Below are 25,946 nucleotides of genomic sequence, written 5' to 3' on the forward strand. Positions count from 1 at the left end.
ATTAAGGTTAGAACATTACACTCATAAAAACAAAAAAATTATAACAAAGACATAACAAAAATATGTAAAACGATCATCCATAAAAATTAAGATAAAAACCAGTGCCAATTGAGTATGTATACAATGTCAGCCATTTAACTCAAATTATCAAATGCCTGCTGAAACAATGGCGTTTTTAAATGCTTCCTAAACCTTAGTAATAATGCGTTTTTAATGCCTTCTTTGGCAGCACATTCCATAAACTTGGGCCTGTCACGCTAAACAGCCTCTCTCTGGATTCTGTCAGATGGATTTGCCTAATGGACAGTGTCGCAAGTAAGCTCTGAGACACAGCTCTCAATGATCATGAAGGCTGATAGATTTTCAGTGCTGAATTAAGGTATTTAGAGGACAAGCCATGAATGGCTTTGAACAAATTTTACTCTCCATCAGATAATGACCAGTGAAGTGTAAACAATACAGGAGAAATATGATCTTGTAATCAAGCACGATTTGTGCAGCTACATTTTGTACAAGCTGCAATGCCTTCAATGTGGAGTAAGGTAACCCCACAGGGCATTGCAGTAATCTAAAGACGATGTCACCAAGGCATGCATAACAATCTTTAGATGATAATCTGACAAAAGAAGTTTCAACTGATGGAGCATATTCAATTTGTAAAAAGCTGAGCCTACCAAATTTTGAATTTGTGAGCAAAAAGACAAGGTTGTATCAAGAATAAAGCTCAGATCACGTACTTGATTGGAGATAGCAATCTTCTTATGAGCAAAAAATAGATACTTTGGGATATCTGGTTTAGGAATATGAGCAAGGTATAACATTTTAGTTTTACTGATGTTTAAAGATAGTAAAAAATCACTCATCCAATTAGAGATAGCATCAAGACAATTGATGATCTTGTTTGTAGTTACTGATATATCAGAGGAGATGGGGACAAAAATGAATATCATCTGCTTAAATCCTATATCCAACTCCTAAACTGGATAGAAATTGACAGATATGAAAAATGTAAATATTAAATAAGATCGCAGAGGGAGCCAACTCTTGCAGTATGCCATGCTAATCTGTGGCGCTCCAAACTCTCCTTATCCCCTTAAATTTCTTCTTACTATATACGATTTGAAGTACCTGTAAATATGGGGAAGAGGAAAGGAAGGGCCAGAGCGTTCCCCGAAGTTTCGAAGGGTTCACCATTTTTAGGCCTGATGGACCAGCAGCTTTCATTGGGCTCCGTTGAGCCGCCCTTGGGAGGTCAGTCGAGTGGTGTTCCATTGCTGTCAACCCTGGATCTGGAGTCATCTTTTTCACTGGAGCAGTGTCAGCCAGGCTTCCCCGTGGAAGAAGCTGACGCAATCAGCTTACTCCCGTCGCACCTCAATGATCCAGATCAGCCGGCAGCAACAGTGTCAGGGGGAGCCAGCATGGAGGGGCAAGCAGAAGGAGCGGTTTGCCAGTTAAGTAATGGAATTGAATCTCTGCCGAATATTTCCCCGACATTATCGATGGCTGGGCAATCTACAGCTCTTGCATTGGAGGTAATAACTGTTTCTTTAATAAAACCTCCTAATATCACCTTAGATATAATTTGGGAAGCTATTGCAAATCTCTCAAATCAAGTTTTTCAATTTGTTTCGCAACGTGAACTGGCTAGTACATTTAATTATTCTCAGTCCTAAGTTTTAGAAATTAAAGCTCAAGTGGAAGCTTTGGAGTCCAAGGGGACAATTATGCAAAAGTCAGTGGACACTATCTCGGCTGGTCATTTTTTACAAAACAAAATGGAAAAGTAAAAAGTCATGGGATAGGTGGCAATGTCTCTTCGTGGATTGCAAACTGGCTAAAAGACAGGAAACAGAGAGTAGGATTAAATGGACAATTTTCTCAGTGGAAGGGAGTGGACAGTGGAGTGCCTCAGGGATCTGTATTGGGACTCTTACTTTTCAATATATTTATAAATGATCTGGAAAGAAATACGAGGAGTGAGATAATCAGATTTGCAGATGACACAAAATTGTTCAGAGTAGTTAGATCACAAGCAGATTGTGATAAATTGCAGGAAGACCTTGTGAGACTGGAAAATTGGGCATCCAAATGGCAGATGAAATTTAATGTGGATAAGTGCAAGGTGATGCATATAGGGAAAAATAACCCATGCTATAATTACACAATGTTGGGTTCCATATTAGGTGCTACAACCCAGGAAAAGAGATCTAGGTGTCATAGTGGATAATACATTGAAATTGTCAGTTCAGTGTGCTGCGGCAGTCAAAAAAGCAAACAGAATGTTGGGCATTATTAGAAAGGGAATGGTGAATAAAACGGAAAATGTCATAATGCCTCTGTATCACTCCATGGTGAGACCGCACCTTGAATACTGTGTACAATTCTGGTCACCGCATCTCAAAAAATATATAATTGCGATGGAGAAGGTACAGAGAAGGGCTACCAAAATGATAAGGGGAATGGAACAGCTCCCCTATGAGGAAAGACTAAAGAGGTTAGGACTTTTCAGCTTGGAGAAGAGACGACTAAGGGGGTTATGATAGAGATGTTTAAAATCATGAGAGGTCTAGAACGGGTAGATGTGAATCAGTTATTTACTCTTTCGGATAGTAGAAAGACTAGGGGGCACTCCATGAAGTTAGCATGGGGCACATTTAAAACTAATCGGAGTTACAAATATTTCCAAAACAAAATAAATCAAGTTTTACATATATACTATCCATAGTTCTCCAAATTATTCATACTTCATTTAAAGCAACATCTATTTTCAATTTTCCTTGCCTATTTTACTATGCAATTGGGGGAGAACAAAACAAAAAATAGGAACAATTCTCTATACTCTTAAATTCCTGAAAGGAAAGAAAAGGAAAAAAGAGAGTAGCAGAATATTTAGACTATACCAGTGTTATTAAGCGGAGCACTTTCGTCTTGATTTTGAGTTCTTGAATTCAGGAAAATTAACAATTGATCAGGTTCAGTAAATACAAACCTTGGAGAAGAGACGACTAAGGGGGTTATGATAGAGATGTTTAAAATCATGAGAGGTCTAGAATGGGTAGATGTGAATCGGTTATTTACTCTTTCGGATAGTAGAAAGACTAGGGGGCACTCCATGAAGTTAGCATGGGGCACATTTAAAACTAATCGGAGAAAGTTCTTTTTTACTCAACGCACAATTAAACTCTGGAATTTGTTGCCAGAGGATGTGGTTAGTGCAGTTAGTATAGCTGGGTTTAAAAAAGGATTGGATAAGTTCTTGGAGGAGAAGTCCATTACCTGCTATTAAGTTCACTTAGAGAATAGCCACTGCCATTAGCAACGGTAACATGGAATAGACTTACTTTTTGGGTACTTGCCAGGTTCTTATGGCCTGGATTGGTCACTGTTGGAAACAGGATGCTGGGCTTGATGGACCCTTGGTCTGACCCAGTATGACATTTTCTTGTGTTCTTATGAAAACCTGGAGAATAATATTAGACGATGCAATCTCAGGATCTTGAACTTTCCTAAGAATAGGTTTATAACACCAGTTGAGATGCTTCGTAGATATTTTTCAGAAGTATTATCCATTAAAGAAAATCTGCTTCCACCTATTTCAAAAGCTTATTTACCAAATAAGATGTCATCTCATTTGAATAATATGCCTGTAGATATTGATCCAACTGATATATCTCATTTATCTTTTTTCCTGGAGAGTTCAACGGAAGAGGGAATTACATCTTCAACTTTGTCACTTTTGCCTTGGTCTCAGATCAGAACTTTGTATTAAAAATGTTTTTTTCGAAAGAGACACACTGTTCCTAAGATGAAGCTAAAGTAACACAATTAAAAAGAAAACATTTCTTGACAATGCGCCCTGCACTTATTAGCTTGGGCGCTACTTTTTGGTTATACTTTCCCTGTAAATGTGTTATTAAGCATGCTGGGGTTAAATATGTTTTCTTTGACCCATCCCAGCTTAATTCTTTTTTGAATGATAAAGTAAGACAGGATTCATCTTCCATTATGACTAGCTCTTAAATAATGTGTTCCGACATTATGATTTAGATAGCTCAACACTTTAGCATGGTGAGGCCTTTTTCTTAAACTTGTTAATTTTGCTTCACCTTTTCCTTTGGAATATCCCCCCTTTTGGTGGTCAAACAGGGTATTATTGAGATCTATGTAATTCTTGATATGTTTTTCTTCTAATTTGTCTGGTCTCTCTTTACAATTTCTTGTCAAGTTGTTTAACTTGTTAACTGTCTTAAAATGATAAAGAGTTAAAAAAAGTTTATATAAATGCATGTATGTGTATAGAAAAATGAAATGGTTTAAATTAATTAATATCTGTATCCAAAATGTATGTTCATAAACAGGATGGCCAAAATTATATGGTAGAATTTAGACTATTCATTGTGCACTCCCCACATGCTGTTGGAATACATTTTTATGTGTTACTGACCATGTTTATATTTATATTTCTTTAAATCACGCATGGACTCGCAACTCAAATATTTTTCTCACCGTGTCCGAAAAGACCTTAAATATAAATAAAAGTACCCCCAGAAACATATAGTTTATGAATAAAACCACAAGTTGATACAGGAAGAGTGATGTATTCTAAAACAGAGAATTAACTATTAATATGTACCGACTCATGCCATAGATTGTGCATTAGTTTTTAAAGGAACCGGATTAGCTCAATAAGCTATATCTGTGACTCTATTGAAAAAATCAGGATCATCAAACAAAAAGAAAGAGAAAAAAACAAAAGAAAAGAAAAAAACCAAATATACCCATCTATATCATTAATTTTGCCTATTCCCTAAAAATGTCCGTGGTATGACTCATTGCAGTATTCTTAATTACCAATATTGTGTGTGATACACGAGCCAAAAAACAAACTAGTTATACAGTAACCATGCTACAATTGACATGAAAATTAATTTCAGTGCACATGTTAATTAAAAGTTTATGCTCTTTAAAACTGATAACTTTAAAGAGAATAAGTTATCAACCAAAGAACATATTGGAGAAAGTCTGTTAAGCTCCACAGGTGAAATACATAATATTGCAATATTTCAAAACAATTCTATCACCTGTGTGTACATGCCTGGCCATTAATAATGCAAGTCATTCTTAATTGTTTTGAAATGTATGCTATTTGATATTTGTTTTTATTATTTCTTATATAATTTGTGTTTTTGTGATGTCATACATCTTTTAATGGTTTTTAAATGTTTATATGTTATAGTGGCCCCTGAGGCAGCTCTTGGTATAAAGCGGAACTCAGCCAGAATCGGACCAACATCATGTGACAAAAAGATTCCTTTTCACCGATCTATTTACTCTTGATTGCTACATCGCAAATTTGGATCGGCTTCCGTTGTGTTTCCTGGAACAAGTCCTCTTTTTGCAGGAGGGGAATGAGGGTGCCCAGGGAAACCATCTTGAACTTTTCCTTTTTCAGAAACTTGTTCAAGGCCCTCAGCTCTAGTATGGGATGGAGTACCCCTGTTCTCTTTGGAATTAGGAAGTACTAGGAGTAGAATCCCTGCCCCCTTTGCCTTGGTAGGAGCAGCTCTACTACCCTGGCAATTAAGAGGGGAGAGAGCTCCTTTAATAGTACTGCCTGATGCATTAATGGCCCACAAAATGGGCACGGAGGAGAATTTGGAAGGACACCCAACATCTTCAATTGGTACACTTGACAGATGATGGACAGACCCTACTGGTTATACTGGACTACCGATTCGCAAAGAACCGCAGCCTGCCCAGCATCTCAGGTACAGGTGGCTGGCGTGCTGGTTGGGACTTGGGAGCTTGCTGGTGCGTGGGATGGCCACGAGAGCTCACCCTCTGCGAATGGGAGTGAGGGGTTAGGAGATAGAACTTCCTCTAGTGGTGGAAAGACCGCCTCTGACCCAGCCTCGCAGACCTCCTTGCTGAGAGCAGGTCCAAAGTGGTCACAGAGAGATGTTGGTGAGTCTCATGATTATCCCACAACTGGGCCACCACGTCTCTCATCTCTGAAGAGATTCTCCCCTGTACAGGGCCGGTCTGTGGGTCTTTACTGTAGTTCCAGTTAGAGATCAGAGGTCTACAGCCCTGCCATTCTGTAGGCACAGATTCCCACTGTGGAGACTCTCACTGCTATCTTGAAAATGTTGTAGGTGGAGCGCACCTGATGTTTTCCACACTCCAGGCCCTGACACAGCAGCAACAGAAAGGGGGGGGGCTTGCTGCTTTTGAGGCAGCCGCTCGGCTGGCTCCTGCACCTGCTTCAAGAGGTTACAAGAATATTAGCTCATGTAGAGCTGGTCGGCAACATTGTGGGCAATGAGCATAGCCCCAAGAAAGACCTTCCCCCCCCAATGGGTGTCTACAGCTCTGTGATCCCTCCCCAGGGTCAAGGCATGGGTTCGAGAGCGCTTGGCCTTCTTGAGAGCAGATTTGACCCCTACCAATTAGTGAGCTAGCTGACGCTTTTTGAATCCAGTAGCCTGTTGGCTGAGGTAGACACTGTCCATTTTCCTATTCACAGGAGGTACTGGTGAGGGGATGCTCCCAAATCCTCAACAGCAACTCCTTAGAGATCTTATATACCTGACTGTCAAGATCTCTTTAGAAGCCTCCACAAACTGGAGGATTTCCAGCAGCTTGTGCCTAGCGTCCTCATCTGCATTAATTGAAACAGGACGGCCTTCACCATTGCGCTGACAAAGTCTGGGAAGGTCAGATCCTTAGGTGGAGACCTCCTTCATTTCTCTGGAGGAAACTGCTCTGGAGAAGAGACATCTGACTCCTCGTAGGATCCTGTAGTATCATCCTCCTACAGGTCACAAGGGGCCTCATCCTCACTGTAATCCACAGGGGATGGGGCCCTGGGTGCTCTACCTTTGGCCAGAGGGCTAGGCACTGGTGCCAGCCCTGGCAAAGCTGGACAGGAGGTTGCAGGCCGTGGTGACATCACCTGCCCCAATGGGGCTGCCTCCTCTGGGCAACCGGCGATGAGCAAATCGGTCAGGGGAACCGGCGCTAGCTGGGTCGGTAACACAATGAGCTCACTGAGGCGCTCCAGTAGCGGTTCCAGCAGGGACAGCGCGGGCACCAACACAGTCTATGCCACCAGCTTGATGCTCCGCAGCACTCAAACGAGCGCCAGCTGGACTCTGCGCTCCAATTCATCGAAAGTCGCTGATACCCAAACTCTTCCTTGGATCATTGAAGTGGATCAGCAACAGACACCAAGGCCAGTGGAGACCATCGCAGACCCCCGGAATTGATGGAGGATAGGCACTCCTCACCGCAGGGTCGCTTCGGGTACATCACAGTAACTTCAGCACCAGCCCGAGCCTGGCCATAGGCACCCAAGGCATCTGGTGCCGATGCTTCCTCTGCTTTCCTATTGCCAAGGTCAAAGACGATGAACCTGATGTCCTCGACCTGGAAAAGACCAATAGGGGCTGGTCTCTGGCACCCTATCTGCCGGCAGCATCGACTGAGTAGATGGCCCTGCTGGGGTCAATGGCTGGGTCCATCAGTGTGGCTCCATGGTCCTTCAGCGTCAATGCCACCAATGGACTTTCTCACCCAAAAGAGCTTCTCCATCTTGTCAAGGCAAGCACGACATCCCTTCAGAGTCATTTGGTCATACAAGCGGCACCCCCCGCATGTCATGCAATGCCCCCAGAGGATACACACATCATGTGGGTGCGTAATGGACATAGTGCTCGAGTACTGAGGGCAATCGACAAAAGCTATGACAATACGAACTGCAAGGGGGAAAATGAGCAGCACCGAGGCACCACTGCCACAGCGGGACAGAAGTGAAAGAAAACTTAGTGAACCGCCGAAAAACCTAACAGACAAGAGGGAACCGGAGAGGGATCCGCCCTGAGAGAGACGCAAGACAAAAACCAAACAAACCTGAAAACGATCGGTGAAAAATTTTCCAAACAACTTTCTTAACAAAAAGAGCACAAGTTTAGTGATCACGAGGCAATGGCTCTGCAAAAAGACTGAAGAGGGACCATGCCTGGATGCGTGGTATAGGGCATGCTCGGTATGCTCAGTCAAAAATTCTAGAAACTTTGACAGAAGTTTTCCATGCTGGGCTCCATCCAATGTCACCCATGTATGAGGACTACCATCCTGCTTGTCCTAGGATAATCATCATTTTCAACTTCAACTGACGTATGGTCAATATTCATTGTTACCCACTATCTACAAATAAACCTGCTTGTAAACCCACGGACTTGTATCTTCCATTCCAGTTTCTAATCAGGTACCACATACTAGGCCATGTGTTTCATTGCCTCAATAAAGAGGAAGGTCTCTGCTGACTTCCTAGCTTTAAGAAATCTAAAAAAGTTTTAGGGAACCCAGAATGCCTTACAACAAGGGGCTGGATTACACACTAAGCTCCCATTAACACCTTCCACCCTTCCTTTACAATAGAAAGAACATCACCAGCTGTTTCAAGCAAAGTGACAAACTGCTCCACTTCCCACACAGGGGATTAAAGAGACAAAAAAAAACCCCAAACTACGCCAGCTTTCATAAAATGTTTATTTGGGAGGAGGGGGTGGGGAATAACAGGATAAAATCATGCACTGACTCAGTTAAAAAAAAAAATAATAATGAGGGGAAAGAATGATTATAGAATATGAAGAATGGTGGCTGGTGCTGATGATTTTGAAATGGGTTTATAGACTCATTCTCATTGTTCCAAAGTGACACATCATCAAAAACCACTTGAAGCCGAACACATGGACATCACGTGAGCAGAATTAAATTTCAAAGTTTCAGACATTGTTTAAAATGAGCATCACTTATAGATTACTGCAAGTCACAACTACTCATCGCTATAGCTGTAATGACAAAATATCAATGAGAATGAAGTAGGACTTGAATTTTAAGACACAAAGCCTAAAATCATTTTACAAAATACAAAAGGAAATATATTCACCTTTAAACCACATAATCACTCCATATCCACCCCCCCCCCCCCCCCCCCATCTATGCAACACAAAAATCCTTCGGTTTCTTCACCCATTCGTTTTGGTATTTTTTTTTTTTAACTGGCTCCCCTAGGTGAGGTGTACAAGTCACTCCCCTCGTCCCCATAGAGGTAAAGCAGCAGTACTAACCATATTCCTCAAAACATCCATTTCTCGGCTCTCTCTATTTCCTGTTTCCCACCCCATCTTCTTCATGTTATACATTTCTTTTTTGTCCTATTGTTGTGGTTCCCTGATGCGTTGGGGCTTGTAAGCACCACAACACTAAGATGGTTTGCTTCTCTCTATTATGGTTACGCCAGACTGAAAATCTCCTTCCTCAGGTCTATATTCTTTAGATGTTCAAAGCCATGTGCCTGTGTGAGCTGTGAAGAACAGCTCAGCAGTATCTCAATTCACTTACATTCATAAGGGGCATGACTTAGTATGGGGGGGGACGGAGGGGTCAGGATCTTTAAAATACTAACATTGCTTCGGAAATGCAATAAATCAGAATGAAAAATGAGGGAGCTTAATGGTTTTGTTGTTGACCCGCCACCTGAATTGTCAAAAAATAAACTCAGCTATCACTGCTGCTCTACGTTATTTAAAAATACAGTTAAACTCTTCAGAAGGACAGATAGCAGACAGGGGGGTGGGAGACTGTAGGCTTAATGGCACCAATGGTTTCGGTTATAAACTCCCAGATCCGTAAAGAGGAATCTAAACAAGCTTCACATCGAGAGCTGGTTTCAGGCTGAAAATGACCAAAGTTTAATCTTTTGGCAGACAAAACAATCTTCAAATAAATATAATGGAATGAAAATGGATAAAAGGAGAAATGAAATACTGACTAATGATGCCTAGTAGGTAGGACATTTATTTTTAATTCGTCTTTTCTGAAGTGGTCAGCAACTCAGATAACGGGCGTGAAAGGGGCAGGGGGGAAGGTTGCACTTAAGTCCTGGTTGTCAACTGCACAAAACCTCACTGGTGGAACTACGGAACTGAAACTGCACACTGAATCTAGCAAGACAGTATAAGTTTCTTATGTAAAAAAAATCTTTATACATAGTAATAAAAAAAAAGAGAGGGCAAGATGCATCAAACAGAAACCCGCTGGTGGTTTTCCTCCGCGTTCTTCCACAGCCGCTCGAGGACCTGGCTCCCAAAGTGTTAGAAAGAGTAGCGCATCCCAGGGTCTGTCTCAGGCATCTTACACCTTTCGCTTGTGGTAAGGATTGTTCTGTCCAGAGCGTCCCGAATGGACAGAGGCCACTCGTCTTTGGCATTTACGCTGGCAAACTCAGCTTCTTTCCTTTTAGTACTGCAAAAGCCGGGGAAATGAAAACAAGTTAAGAAGAAGAAAAAAAAAAACCAGAGAACCTGCAGCATTTTCTGCCATCCCAAAGCACGAGGAGAACGGAGCGTGCGGAAACCACCTTCAGGAGCAGGACAGACAGCTGGAGCCTCTGCCAGGTGCTGCTCTGAGAGCAGCTCAAGCCATTTTCCCTGTCCAGCAGGGGATTTCCTTTTCGTTTACTCTCCTCGCTCCTCTCAGGCCCTATCCCCACCTTTATTTGCACACCTTCCCTTCCCGAGGAGCATCACAACTCTTTTTCCCTTAGCACCAGTCCGTATGCCTTCCTCCAAGCACAGTCTCCTCCTCCCCCCACTTAGTGATAGGGGCACCAGAGGTTTTCCAGCCCCCGAGCGTCTCTTCCCCCACCCCCATGGTGCAATCATTTGCCCCTCTACAGCCCCACCTATGCCTCCAGCACCATCTGTTCCTTCAGCAGTCTTCCCCGACATCTTCTTCGGCAGCAGGAGTTGACGACCTGCTGCTGCTGCTGCTGCCTCCTCCTCTCTGCAATCTGAAGCCATCTGGGACTAGCAGGACTAAGAGGCCCCATGAGGTTTCAGTCGCAGCAGAAGCAGAAGATAAGAGCTGCTCGCCAACTCCTCCTGCCAGTGGCAGGGGGCAGGATAGACAAAGGGGATGGTGGCTCTGGCCCACCCCATCTCTCCACTTTGCCTGAGGCTCGGATCCAGCACACCTGGGAACCTCTGTATTAGGGGAGGAGTCTCTTGGGGATTCACTGACCGCACGCTACCATCTAGCAAACAAACTGCATTTGTATAGGAGCCTGGAGCTTCCCCTCTCAGGCCTTACAGTTTGCCCCTTTAGGACAAGATTCAGGCAGCAGTAGTCGAAGGCAGTGTTGGACTGCTTACGGGGCTGCTGCTCGCCCTGATCTATAAAGTAAAAGCCAAGTCTGGTTAGGGTTCATGAAAAAGTAGAATTCACCAAATGGAGAAAAAAAATTCATCAAGCAGTTCTCCTCATTCTAGGGCTCGAGCGTTAGACGCAGGCTCCTCCCAGACTCGTTTCGCCCCTCAAGATCCTATTCAGTAATCGATGCGTTTTTCTGACCTGATGGTTATGGTATTTACGACACAAAGATATGGAGCACGACCTAGCTAGGAAGGCGACGCTCCCTCGGAGGATCTTACACTTACCATGAGCTTGAGCTGAGGGTCATTGTTTATATTACGTAAGTTTTAAAAACGGCACAGAGGGCCAAACCCAGTAAGCGGGGCGCAGCGCAGGACTTTGGGTCTATTCCCCTGGTCAGTCAGGGCTAGGGATGCTGCCTTCACAGTCTCTAGGGAAGGGAGTCCCAGTCCTTGTTAAACAGTGACACCTGGTGGCTGGATTTAGGGAGGACAACTGCAGGTACCAGCGGGAACCCTGGTGCGTGTCACGTGGCTGCAATGACGAGGCAAGCTGAGTTTGGGCAGAGGAGGGGGGAGATAAATAAAATATAGAAGAAAAGAAATCCCAGGTAGTTGCAAATGGTTCCTAGTGAGCTGGAGGAAACTGCCAAGCAGGCGCAGAAGAGAAGGGGGACCATGGCATACATTTTAAAGTTAGACGCACAGAACACGTGAATGAATCGCAGCGAGGCCAGCGGAGCAGCACTGCCATAAAGGGGCAAAGCCTCTCTCTCATGGGAGGACGCTGTTCACGCTGCCTGGGCCTGCAGCTCCCAAGAGTTTCCCTTTGAAAATGCAGGGCCAGCGGGGGAACGAATGTAGGCCCAACATCTGCGCAAAATAAAATCCCCGAGTGTGCTTTCCTCCCCTCTGCCTAGTCCTGCCTGCTTCGTGCACTACTGAGAGGGTGGGGGAAATTCCCCCCATACAGAGCCTTTTGAAAAAGTGCCCCCTTTGTGACCTTAGCCCTCCCAGCCCAGAGGAAGGTTCTGAAATGCTCTCACCTTTTGTAACATACAAGTAGAAGAAGTCGCAGTATAGAATGGTCTGAACCACCCCGGCGACTATAGCTATAAGATCAAAGAAGCCCTCAAAGGAGTAGCGCCAAATCCAGTTGAAGAGGTACAAGGCACGGTACAGACCCAAGAAGAAGAGATAGTGGGTGGTGATGGTCTCCGCTTCCCCCGTTTTACTGATCATGAAAAGCTGGGGCAGGATGGCCACCGATTCCAGGTAAATGGAGAAAGTCCACAGGATCTGAAGGATACAAGAGAGAGAACGTTACTCTGCCGGTGCCGCTCGGCTTCCTGCACGTTCGCTGCTCACCTGGATTTACCAGCACCAGATGCACATAGGAAGGCAGTGCAACAAGATCAGAAGCCAGGAGCAGGTCCTCGGAATCGTTAAAAAAAAAAACAAAAAAAACGACATGACAGCGATTCTACAGTGGCTGCAATCTGGATGTTTTTTTAGTAATTGGTTTGGAGAAGACTTCTAAATCATCGCTTTCATAAGGCGATGAACACTGAGCAGCAGAACGCTGTTCTCCGATCTGCAGTTCTGCTTTCCAGGTTTTCTGACTCAAAGTTAACTTTAAAGCTTTGTCTGGTGGACAATTTATTAGTACTCATGTGGAATTTAGAGAGCACCCTAACTTCATTTGCATGTCATTACCACCAGCGTAGAATAATTATTTTTATTATATACGAGAATCAGAAATAAGGCAGTAGGATCCTGCTCTACCTCTCCCTTCCCAGTGTACAAAGGGTTTATGAAAGGAGAGAAAGCTGTGGGGAATAAACAATCTCTTCTATAAAAAGATTTCAACCAACTGAATTGTGGGAACTTAATAGCAGGCCGATAACAGTACAGTGCGCCCCGACGGAGCACACTGTTAGCCTGCTCTGGGACGCGCGTTTTCCCTTACCCCTTATTCAGTAAGGGGAGGAAAACGCGCGTCCAACCCGCGGCACCTAATAGCACCCTCAACATGCAAATGCATGTTGATGGCCCTATTAGGTATGCGCGTGGGATACAGAAAGTAAAATGTGCAGCACATTTTACTTTCAGAAATTAGCACCGACCCAAAGGTCGGTGCTAATTTCTTCCGGCACCAGGAAAGTGCACAGAAAAGCAGTAAAAACTGCTTTTCTGTGCACCCTCTGACTTAATATCATGGCAATATTAAGTCGGAGGTCCCGAAGAGTAAAAAAAAAAGTTTAAAAAAAAAAAAGTTAATTCGGCCGGCGGCTGTCGGGCCGAAAATCGGACGTTCAATTTTGCCGGCGTCCGGTTTCCGAGCCCGTGGCTGTCAGCTGGCTCGAGAACCGACGCCGGCAAAATTGAGCGTCGGCTGTCAAACCCGCTGACAGCCGCCGCTCCGGGTCAAAAGGAGGTGCTAGGGACGCGCTAGTGTCCCTAACGCCTCCTTTTCCCAGTTTCTACCGTGCCACTTAATTTGAATACTGCATCGCGCGCGCCGGGAGAGCAGGCATTCGTCCGCTCTCCTGCGGACTTTACTTAAATCGGCCTGTAGGTTTCTTACAGAAACTTGTATTTTGGTAGGTGCTGGCTATTCCTCAGCAAGTCTGTTGCTCTGGCAAGGGCCTTAGTATACAGTAAGTGCTCCAGCCACTGAGAATTATTGTCCAATAACGTCTCAAACCAGTGCCAGAAATATGAAATGAGTACTAACCTCCAGGGGAGAGAAATCATGATTAACGAGGAAAGATAATCCACCAACAGGGACCACAAGAAACTCCACTCGGAATGTATCGTGGTTTCCATCATAGGTCGCCTTAAATTTCATGTAGATCAGGTAGACTGTGGCATATGAGCACCCAATGTAGATAACCTAGCAAGACAAATCGAACAACTACAGAAGTTCTATTTGTACAGAAATAAAAGTCCAACATTACATTTCAACTTTTTCTGAATAATTGAGCCATATAAAAATGCAAAAAACAGTAAAAGAAATGTACTTTGCACTTTCTATGCTAGTTATGATGAAGGTAGAGGACAAACCATATATTTACCTATCTAGAATTTAATTCCTACATTAAACTGAGCAGCTACTATTGACGCCAGTCTATAAATGGTGGTCAAAGGGGCTGAGTGCACTGTATAACCTACAGTTGGACACAGGTTATAGAGGCGCTAACTAATCCCTTTATGCAATAAGGGGATTAGCGCCTTTACAATGCACGTCCAATGCGGAGTGAAACTTATAGCCTCATTTACATGCATTTGCATGTGAAGAGCACTATTAGCTATTCACTCCCAATGCAAAAAAAAAAAAACAACAAAAAAACAAAAAGTGCGTCTAGGACCCACATTTTAGCAATCAGAGATTATCGCCTGCCTGGACAGCCTTCTGAAAGGTGATTGGTCCTTTCACTGACATGTGACAATGAAAAGGGCCAATGGGCAATAAGTGAAGGAGTGAATAAATTAATATTAAAGTGCCAGACACGTTAATATTGATTTATGCACTCCTGGTGCTGGTTTGGATAAATTCAGCGTCCGTTTCCTTAACCAGCAGACAGCTGCCAACAGCGGACCTCTCTCGGGCGCACACTATCAAGGAGGTGCCAGGGGCGCGCAGTCACCCCTAGCGCCTCCGACAGCGCGAGCCCTAATTTAAATATTGCATCGCGCCCCCAGGAGAGGTGACTGGGGGCGTGTTAGGAAAGTGGGCGCTGAACACTCAGCACCCGCTTTCAGCGCAACTTTTTTTGCATTGGCCCCAAAATGTTTAGACTCCGATTACTACTAGAACACTGGGACCTGTATGCATGAGGGTACAATGCAAGAGCGTGTATTTTGCTGGCCCTTGGGATGCTCACTTACGCTTATAGTGCACTCTTTGCAGGTCACTTTGGATGACTTAACCTGCATTAACAAGGGATCTGCAGAATGCAAACTGCATACAGTATTGTAAAGAGCCAGACATGAAAGAGAAATGTCATCATTACATAAAAGTGAAGCCCCAACCACTGAGGGCGGGGGGAAGACGATTAGCCAAGGGCAGCTACAAGCACAGAGGAAAACTGAAGAGATACATGCAACATTTTCTCTCATGTTCCTTCTAGATTTAGAGAAACTGACTGCAGGAATACATACAAGCCAGACAGCAGATAAAGGGCTAGAAACCAACTAAAGACCAGACCAAAGGTTTGGCAAGGAAAGGAACCCAATGGTCAGAATTAGACATCAGAGCTTTTCCAGCAGCGGAGCAGAAGATGAATACTTTGAATGAACCTGGATCCGCCTAACTCCCACCTCAGAACAGCTTTTTTGCAATCATGACAGCCAAATGAATACATTTTCAGCAGCATGGCTTGTCATTAAAAGTGCGACAGTAATTGGATAATAAAACGCTATAGGACAGACTCCACTAGAATAAATACTGCTAGCTTTCAATAGGTCCAACACTGGACCCGCCAGGGGCGAGTAGAGCAGACGTTTCTTACACGACAGCCTCGCTGGAACGCAAGGGTCGCACTGCACGGGAAAGGCTAAAAGCCAGGCAGCTCCCCGAATGTGCAAGATCACAACCACTATAAAGCAAGATTACATGCAGGGAAGTCGCTCACCGTTTTACACTCGACGACAGAAATCCATAACCAAGTTTCACCTGGCCAGCCTTTTCTACAGCCCACACTTGCACATTAACCGTTAATCAGAGTCTGAACTGTATTGGTTTTAACACATGAATTATGCATTTCACAGTAGGAATATATATCAATGTTATTTAGCAGCTGATATATATTGGGGAATAAGAGAATTTATTTAGCAGCTGATATATATTGGGGAATAAGAGAATTTTAACTTTGATAGCGTGCAACAGAACCACCACTTGAAATGGGTATTATTTCCCCACACACAGTGTGGGCTGGGCTTTGCCATCGTCAAATGCAGTCTTCTTTATAAAAGCTGACAACAACCGGAGCCCGTTTTCCCCCTCTTACTTCACCCATTGTTCCCCGACCTTGATTGTGTTTTGCCGTCATCGTCTCACAATGCTCTCTGCTTTCCTTGGTTTTGTCCTGCAGCACCAAATTAGCTCGCTTTTAAGAACACAAGGCTTGCCATACTGGGTCAGACCAAGGATCCATCAAGCCCAGCATCCTGGTTTCCAACAGTGGCCAATCCAAGTCACAAGTACCTGGCAAGATCCCCAAGGGGTAGAAAGATTCCAAGCTGCTTATCCCAAGAATAAGCAGTGCATTTCTGCAACTCTACCTTAATTTATGGACATCTCCTCCAGGAACTTGTCCAAACTGTTTTTAAACACAATTACACTAATAGCTTTCACCACATCCTCTGGCAATGAATTCCAGAGCTTAATTATGTGTTGAGTAAAAACAAACAAAAAAAACCCAAAACACTCTCTCTTATTAGTTTTAAAGGTATTACCCAATAGCTTTCCACCAGAACTTGTGTGTCAGCAAGTGTCATTTTCCTTTTGACCAGATCTTCTGTCAGGCATCTGCCATTCTCCCAAGCACCCTCTTATTTCAGATCAAGTCCTTCCAAGTAATCTTTGGGATTCTTCTATATTACCAAAAGCAAAGAACCAGAAAGCTGGCAGATTCAGCCTGAAGCTCGAGTTCCCAGGCTTCTTGTACACATCAACATCCTCCTGAGCAACCAACTGGCTTGACAGTTTCTGAGGCACAAAGAGTTTTACCCTCCTCTAGACATACAAGGCAGTTTATACCGGTGATGTTAGTTTGACTCAGCCCTGCACGTGTGCGGCCCTCACCCATCAAGCACTACCAAAGGAGCCACCAAAGCTCCAAGCCAGCACTCAGCAAACCCTCTCCGCCCCACGCGGTGTCCTACCTCTCAGATGCCAATGCTGCCTCTGTGGTCAGCAGAATATGAGACAGACAAGCGATGCCTCTGCCTCTCACTTCCCGCTGCTCCTTCACACATGGCTGGGTCTCTGCCTCTGCCTCTCACTTCCCCCTGGCTGTCGCACCACTCCGTCATTATGCTTGCTATACCCTGTGGATCGCACACCCCCCTGCCTCTCTCTCTCTCTCTCTCTCTTCCAGGTGCCCCGCTGTGGAGTAGCAGCCCAGTGGTTACAGCAATGGGCTATGAACTCTGGCAGCCAGGGTCCAAATCCTGCTGCTGCTCCTTGTGACCTTGCACCAGTTACTACCCCCTCCACTGCCTCAGGTAAAACCTTAACATCGTGAGCCCTCTGGGGGACAGGGAAAGACTTACGGTACCTGAATTTAATACACTTTGAAGTATCTGAAAGCAGAATACAAATAACACAAACAATATGGCTTGGCACTCACAACACGACAGTCAATGCTGCACCTCTCTACCTGAGTTGCCCCGATTGTGTCCTATACACAAACCTTTTCTCTCCTGTCACTTTTGAGGGAGTGGTAACTAGTTTTATCCATACCGACTTTCACCTTCCCATTGACCTGATACGGTCACCTGCTGCAGCATCTTTCCTCCTCTGCGCTGGCTGACAGGAGGGCTTCCTTACGGTCTATGCAGGTGGATGCACGCACCTTCTTTCGATCCATGCACGTACACAGAGGCCTATTCCTTTCTTCAGCCTGTGCAGGCTGCAACAAGGGCAGTATATCAGGCATCTCAGGTGAACCTTCAGCCTTGTGCTCCCCACCCTAAATTAAAATTTCAGGTCCACAGGGACTCCCTTCACTTGAGATATTGATCATTAAATGCACAATCGTGATCTTATCACTGCTCTTCCCAGAACAATCCTGTAAAAATCACAATCACACACACACACACACACACACACAATTGGGTAAGAATCTACCCAGGCTCCAGACGATCCTATAGGTAGCTTTTCCCTCCACAAAGTTTGCCGTAGTAATCAAAGCAAAACTAAAATAAGTAGCTTTGCTTTATTGCCCCACTCAAAAGTAGGCACACAAATTTGAATCTACTTTTTGCAGATACTTTAAGGCAAAACCGTGCCTTCCTTGTCCTAATTTCACCACAGCAGTGCCTACAGAAAGCCTTGGGTAAAAAGGTATGCATGTTGTTGACACAAAAACACACACACACACACTTTTACCTGCAGAGAGGGTGAGCAAAGATTACATCAATTTCGGTGGGTAAAACACAAAACAAAACAGTATTTCACCCATGGGAATGGCTTTCATTTCAGAAATGGGTGAAGGAAATCAGTGAAATGGCTGGCTGGGCCAAACTAGGATGCTCCCCTTGCCACTCACCACAAAAATAAATAAATTCAAGTTCTGTTGTCACCTCATAACCGTGAAACAAGCTCCTTTCATTACAGATACTTTGTCAAGCAACACAAAAACACTGAACAGATACAGAAAAACTGCCACACCAAAACACTACTAACTGCTAGAACTTAAAACAGCAACAACCCTATATGAAAGCAACTGCATAAATTCCAAGGGGCCCTATAACACCAATATACTTCCAGTTGGGAAAACAGAACAAGCCGACTGCTGCACAATACAGATCCTTTGCACAGATATCGTACACCAGTAGAGTCTCTCTCCTCAGTTGCAGAATGCAGACACATTTATTTATTTATCTACGGTTTTTATCTACCGACATTCGTAGGTACACATACCAAAAACAGAAAACATTTTCAAAAGGCATTTCTGTGAGTAAAATGCTGGTTTCCCCATGACAGTAGGCTTGTACAAAATTAGCCACCTGCTATGTGGGTAGAAGTATGTGCAAAAGGACCTGTCTGTGCTCACTTCTACCTGCGGTTTGAAGAGGCGTTCTTGTGGGCGGTGTTTGGAATTACACACACACTTTAGCATTTTCAAAATGTATGCACATACCTTTCCCAGAAAAAAATCTGGGTCATTACGAAAGGATCATTATCAAGTGGAAACTGCATGCTCACGTTCCCTTTGAAAATTGGTCTAAGGTCTGAAGGTAAAATATACCTGCAGACGTTACACCAATGCAGGCAGTTACAAAATTACTGCCTACATGACCAACGATTAGAAATCAAAACTCCTGGTTGCTCTGTTGTGCTGTCCATGCCAGCTTCATCTCTCCTCTCCTATTCCCTGTAGGCAGGAAGGAAGCAGCAGGAAGGAAGCAGCATGCAGAGGAGGGGCAGGAGCGGAGGGCTGATCTCTGTAGCACTGGCCAAGAGAACCATCCTGGGCAATAGGCCCAGGGCAGCTGCCCCTTTTGTTCATAGGTGAAAGTGGCCATGAGTCACCAAGCCAATCGGTGTGGCTCTCCAGGCTCTGCTAGCCAAAGAAATGCAGGAGGAGCTGGGGGGGCCAGAAAAGCGAGCAGAAGACACCTCTGCACCGCCCTCCTGGCAAAGCCTCATGATTTGGCCACAGTACCTGACATTCAAAAAGAACCTGAAGGCATAGTTCTTTCACAGTGATTTGGAGAAATAAGAAAATATGCAGAGGTACAGTTCCCGAGTGGATTGGGAAGGCATGGGCAAGGTTTTATTTGTGATTTTATTCTCTGTTACTTGGCTATATAAAATGTGCTTGCTGCTTCCAATCTTTATCAGTTTGTAACTTGCTCGGTAATAAAGTGTAACAAATAAAGACAACTGCTGCTTGGTAGGAGGCAGCCACATCTTAAAGATCCTGTAATTATTAGAGGAAAAGCTGCCACGGGAGAAAGGGCTGAAGACAAGGAGTGGGGAGAGGGGATAAAAAAAAAAGAAAAGAAAAGACAGAAGAGAGGTAGAGACAGAAGAGGAAAGCGAGAGGGTAGTGAGGTAAATGGGGGTGTGGAGGAGAGAAAAGTCTTCCTGGCAGTGGAGTAGGGGGTGTGTACTCACCCCATAATCCTGCCATCCCCCTCCTCATCAAAAGGAGTTACTGGGGGGGAGGGGGCAATAAAAATGCATGTTGACTGCACGTCATCCCTGGTTAGTAAGTGCTGGAGGTAAAAGAACAAATCGGAAGACTGTGTCCACTCCTTGAGTCCACCTTACAACTGTAGGGCTAGCTCAGGTCACCCTTAACAGCAGTGTATGGGACAAAGAACTGTCATTGTCTGGAACAAGATGACATGGCTAGACACAAACTTTGTGAAGGTCATTGCACCTTCAGCGACATTGTATTTAATTAAGCAGCATACTGTGATGGTGGATGTGCTGGGAGCCACATCCGTCAATCAGATGAACCTGCTGCTAGGAAAAAAAAAGAGTCAGCTTTTAATCACCTACCAAGGGACTGGAGCATATCCAGTCTAATGTGGGAGAAAGTTACTAACAAGGAGAAGAGGTAACCTACAGGAGGACAGGGTCTATCCTGTGGACTTTTCTTTTAGACCCCATCTGTGCTACTATACAGGGCTCTGGAAGGCCACGCTCATCCAGTCCTCGACTGTCTGAATGTGTTGCAAGCCAGACTAGCCTCTAAAGTCTTATTGATAGCTCACAGAATTCCCTCAAGGTATCCTCACAGAAAACTATCCACCTCCCCGAGAATGTGTAATGTGGGGTTTGTCTAATTGCTGGCCACACTTAGCCAACCTCAGGCTTGGATCTTGGCCCTTAACCTGTTTATCCAATGTGGTTTTCATACATTCAAAACAAACTGCTGCTCAAGCTATTAAGTTTTGGAGTGACCAGAAATGGACCATATAATGTTACTATTTACAAAAATGAGGATTGTACAATTGTAAGCTGTAAATGTCAAATTTATTTGGAAATATGCAGACATGGCATGTGGTGCCTGTTTCTCAAGGTGAAATAGCTGTCACAAACGTTTAAGAGTAGGGGTGTATCTGTATAAAACATTTTCCTCCCCATTCTAACACACATTGTGTTGCTGTCACAGTGATGTTCTGAATTGGGGGCAGGGGACTGTTTCGTAATAAATGACAAACATGGCTTGAAAGCTCAAACTGACCAAAATGACTATAAAACCCACCAGTGAGAGTTTCATTGCCTTTAATTGGTCACGCAGTAACATGTACAGACACCAAGTCTACAATGTATTGATACTGTACCTTCATAGATGTATTATACAGAGAAATGTAGGACGTGAAGAGGTCCAGATAACGGGTGGTGAATACCAGTGCAAAGAGGAGCTGGCTTTTCCCAGAAATACCTACAACAAAAAGGGCAGAATTAAAAAGGGGGGTTTCTTTTTGCTTTAATAAGAATGTATTTGATCAATATTCAAAAGGGATAAATAAGGACTTAGCTGGCTAGATGAAAGCCTCAGAAAATTATCACGTTAAATTTCACCAATCAACTGCAAGACAGGCTGGAGGGGCACTAGTCTCCCAACTTGACCGGCTAAATTTAAGAGCTCAAACAGTAATCCTAGATTTGTCCAGCCATTTTCCTTCCAGTCCTTTAAATATTATAAAATGGCCCTGCACAGTGGGACCCCCCCTTCCCCCCACCCAACTGTAAATGTACAAAAACAACCCTCAGTTACAAATGTAACTCAGGGTGCCACAGTACTGTCTGAGGCTGGTTCATCTGAGATGGAAAAAAAAAAAAAGTTCTTTCCACTATCATTTATTCAACCTTATATACCGGCTTTCAAGTTCATTCATATCAAACTAAGCTGAGTTAGCATCATATATGAACTACAGCATGAACAAGTAAAACGTTGCATGACAAAAACTTTCAGAACAAATCAAGTTGACTTAGGGAATGGCCTCTGCTATTACTGGCATCAGTAGCATGGGTTCATCTTGGTGTTTGGGTACTTGCCAGGTTCCTGTGGCCTGGTTTGGCCTCTGCTGGAAACAGGATGCTGGGCTTGATGGACATGTGGTCTGACCCAGCATGGCAATTTCTTATGTTCTTAACAAAGGGTTGTCTGCTGAGGTTTCTCACAAATCAAATTACTGTCAGCTAGGCACAGCAGGTAGGTATGACGTCTGTACACAGACTAACCTAATATTGCTAGTGCTGAGAATGATTGGGTACTTTTTGGTGTAATAAATGGCAGCTGGGTCATAAACAAGCATGAGTCCTTTCACTCTGTGACAGCAGTACTTAGGAACAAAATACATAAACCTCAGACTCCAGAGTAGTTATGAAGTGTTTGAGCTCTGTAGCACATCAGCAGATACTGGTGACTCATATGGGGCTTTACAGTTCCATTCTGCAACAGAACAATATGTATATAATACCAGTGGAGAGAAGCTAGAGAACTATACAAAAATCCACTAAAACCTCCCTAAGGCGTGCAAGAAAGATCATTTTCTCTTTTTGTATACCAGTTTGCTAGGTCCACTAATCAACACCATCCTGTTCAGAGGTTTGCTTTCTTGTTAGCACAGACTGGGAGCAAATCCTTGAAAAATCACAATTGTGAACCATGGGACAACTCTGGAAAGGTAACCTTTTATGTGACTGCATGAAAATAATTTAACATGTTAGCAACCTATAGAAATTAAGCTTGTGACATTGAAACAATTTAAATCATTTTTACTTTGAAGTATAATCTTTCAAATTTAAGTGCAGTTTTGATGAAAACAGTGGTCTGAAATAAGCATGGTCCCTTTTTGAGAGGGTTTGTAGTTGTGGTTCTTACTGACCAGACCTACATTTTCTCTTACTGAAACAGCTGAAAAGTGAGATTTTATGTACTAAATGTATGTAAACTGAGCTGACTCCGATGTACGAGGATTAGTCTCTGGTTAAGATAAATGTTCAACGAAAAGTGTATATTTTTAGATATATGACCATTTGCTTTAGTACTGCCAGAAAGTGAACACGAGGATCTGCCTTCTCATTGCTGATGTGGCTGCAGCTCGGCTAATCCCTCACAAAGCCCCTTCCTTCCCCTGCATGCGCTGCTCGGTGCGACCGAGGCGCAGGCCTCTAACATGCACCGTAGCGGAAGGGGCTCTTTTTTCCTGCACGCGCATCTTTTGTTGCGCTTTCGAGGTGGCGGCCCCGGTGCAGCTCTCCACGCCCCGCCCAGGAACGGTTCCCACCAGCCCGGATACGCCACACGTCAGCCGGCTGCCACGTCACAGCAGGCCAGGCCTCCCTAATCAAGCGCCTATCGCACCAGCCGCCTCGGGCACCGCAGCCCCAACTCATCCACCTCCGAGTGCTGGGCGCATCTCGGCCGCTACAGCAGAAGCCCAGCCCCGGAGGATGGAGCTTCTCCTCCGCTGCACCGAGTTGGGCCACAGTCCCGCCAATAACTTCCTCTTCTCGAGCCAGCCCTACTGATCTAGGGCAAGCAACGTACAGTTTAGATACAACTCACACTGCTTCGCACTTTAGCTAAAAGGTTTCAGCAGAAGGATGTAAGACTGAGTACAAATCCCGAATCCTGCTTCAGTTATTCTTCTTGGTTGCCTGTTTTATAGTTAACAAAAAACACACACGCAGAAAACAGAGCGACTTCGGAACTCATGACAAGTGCTGGACTGACAGCGCTGGAAAGCAAGGGTCAGTCTCCCCTTCAGCCATAAAACAGATAGCAGCCGAGGATTTCAACCTGTTGCGCACACTGACAGATTTGGCCAGGATGCCGGGCTCGATGGACCTTTGGTCCAACCTAGCATGGCATCTCTTTTGTTCTTCTCAAAAGGACAGATAAACCTAAGTAATGGAGGTAAGCGGTTATACCAAACACTGAATCATCAAAATAACAGAGGGCAACCTTCATAAAGACCTAGCAGGGCAGACACAAGTAATCGGGCATTGGCGACTTTACGGTCACTTCAAACGCTCTCTTGCCATGGTGACTTTGTAATCATCGGTCTCACAGGTTTTTTAAATCACTCTTTACATCTTTTATGAATCAATACTCCAAGGACAAGTGGAAAAAAAAAGAGCACACAATGCCCAATATGGGGAATATGACAGTGGGGAAAGATTGAGACTCGCGTAGAAAACCGCAAGGAATGCTCAGCTGGCTGCTCTGGAGGATGCATCTTTCAGGGCCAAGGTACTCACTCAATCCTACTTCGATAAGTGATTTGGGATGCCGAGTTTCAGTGCTGTGGAAAAACTGCCCTTTTACAGGGAAATACCTACAGTACCTGAATGCGATCCGCGGAATATAAATTAACTACATAAATAAGCAGGACGACAGCCCACTACCGGGACTCGGTTGCATGGCGTAGCAACAGCATGGCACAGTCACCGAGCGCCAGTTAAAATAAAAATAACGATGCATTCACCCATCACTAAGAAGGTGCACGCTCTCGGACAATGCTTTGTCTTAAATCTTTCAAGCACCGCTGACCCGAGCCGGATCTGAACCCATAACCTCCGGGTGAAAGGCTCCGGCTCCGTTACCGCTCCCGTTGCTGATAAGGATGGACTGCGGGGGCCAGCAAAGGTCGCCCCTCTGGATCCAAGTGCCTGGCGGTTTCTTATCCAGAAACACTCACGGCTATCACCCGCGGAGCGCGGAAGGAAACGAAAGAAAAACTTTCCAGCTCCCCACCCTGCCGGGCTCCGAGCGCCGCGGGCGGGACCCTTACCGGCACAGGACCTCGTCTTCCAGATCTTCAGCAGCAGGATGATGATCGCTGCGAGGTGGGAGAGGTCTCCCGTCAACCTGAAGATGTTCATGGCGAGCGGCGGTGCTCTGGCGACGGGGCAGGAGCGGGATCTGAGGCGGCCCGACGCGCGGCTGCGGGCTTGAGTCCCTGGAAAATGGCGAGCGTCGAGCGACGTGGCCCGGGGACGTGGCCAAACGGCATCGACAGCGGCAGCGCCCAGTGCAGGCTGGGAAAGCGCTGGCACCGGCCTGTAATCCGACGCGCCGGACCCGCCCCCTTAAAGGCGTAGCGGCCGGAGCCTGTGCGGTCTCGTGGGGGCGGGGAGGACCGCTCGAGCCCGCGCGGCTCCGTTCCTTTGTGTGTGCAATTCAGTGGGGGTGGACGCGAAGGGACCGCGAGCTGCGGCCCTCTGAGTAGGGGGGGGGGGGGAACTCGAGTCGCTTCCCTTCTTGCTACCGGGGACGCGGTGCTAAAGCCACTGATCCAAATGCCCGCCAGATCCCAGTCCTCCGATCTGGGCTTGATGATTTTTTTTTTTTAACGTCTTGCGCGTAGCATTCTGGGTTTTGCAGTTTTGTACTGAGGCTGAACCTTTGCCCAAAAGTAAACCTGGAATTTCGGAATCTTTAGGGACTTGTGTTTGCCATTCAGGGCTAGCTTGGAACAGGTGACGGCGGCGCTGGGGGAATAATGCGTTAAAGATTTCTTCATTTTGGAAGGAGAAGATTTAAACAAGTGGTTTTTTTAAATTATTATTTTGATTTTATAATCTGGAATCTGCAGAGAAGACCTGTATACTATCATTGTTGTTGGTCCTTAAATACGGGTTTTCAAATCCAGTCCTTCAGGGCTGCAAACACCATGGTTTTCAGGGTATTTAAGCAATACAAATGAGTTTGCCTCCAGGAAAAGCAGATCACTTCCAAGAAAGGGGGGCGGTAAGGTGAACCTTATCTCAGCAGCACCCTCAGCACCTGAGAGTTCAAGAAGTTAACTTGTGGAACTTTAGTGCTGGCATATAGACAGGAGCAAAGCCATCACCTGGTTAACACTAAAATGAATCCAGTAAAATTAGACAATTTCTTTTTAGCAAAATTGGCCTTTAGGCGAATTAATAGCTCTGACAATTTGAAACTTCAACCCACAGACTGTATGTTACTTGTATTTGCTGCAAATGGGTGAACCTGTGTCCTGTGACTTACAGTAACGTTG

At 44.9% G+C, this 25,946-nt stretch overlaps 1 protein-coding gene across 1 annotated transcript; it reads right to left on the reverse strand.

Moving 5' to 3' along the window:
- Nucleotides 1-8,537: 8,537 nt before the first annotated feature.
- On the reverse strand, nucleotides 8,538-24,973 carry KDELR2 (KDEL endoplasmic reticulum protein retention receptor 2). The gene is made up of 5 exons (XM_029577700.1): nucleotides 24,714-24,973; nucleotides 21,252-21,352; nucleotides 13,960-14,118; nucleotides 12,269-12,521; nucleotides 8,538-10,314 (listed from the first exon to the last, which is right to left on the reverse strand). Exons 1-5 carry the CDS (start codon nucleotides 24,802-24,804, stop codon nucleotides 10,280-10,282), a joined length of 639 nt encoding a protein of 212 aa, XP_029433560.1. The 5' UTR covers nucleotides 24,805-24,973; the 3' UTR covers nucleotides 8,538-10,279.
- Between the last annotated feature and the right edge of the window lie 973 nt (nucleotides 24,974-25,946).

This window comes from Rhinatrema bivittatum, chromosome 14, assembly GCF_901001135.1.
Source record: "Rhinatrema bivittatum chromosome 14, aRhiBiv1.1, whole genome shotgun sequence".
Lineage (NCBI taxonomy): Eukaryota > Metazoa > Chordata > Amphibia > Gymnophiona > Rhinatrematidae > Rhinatrema > Rhinatrema bivittatum.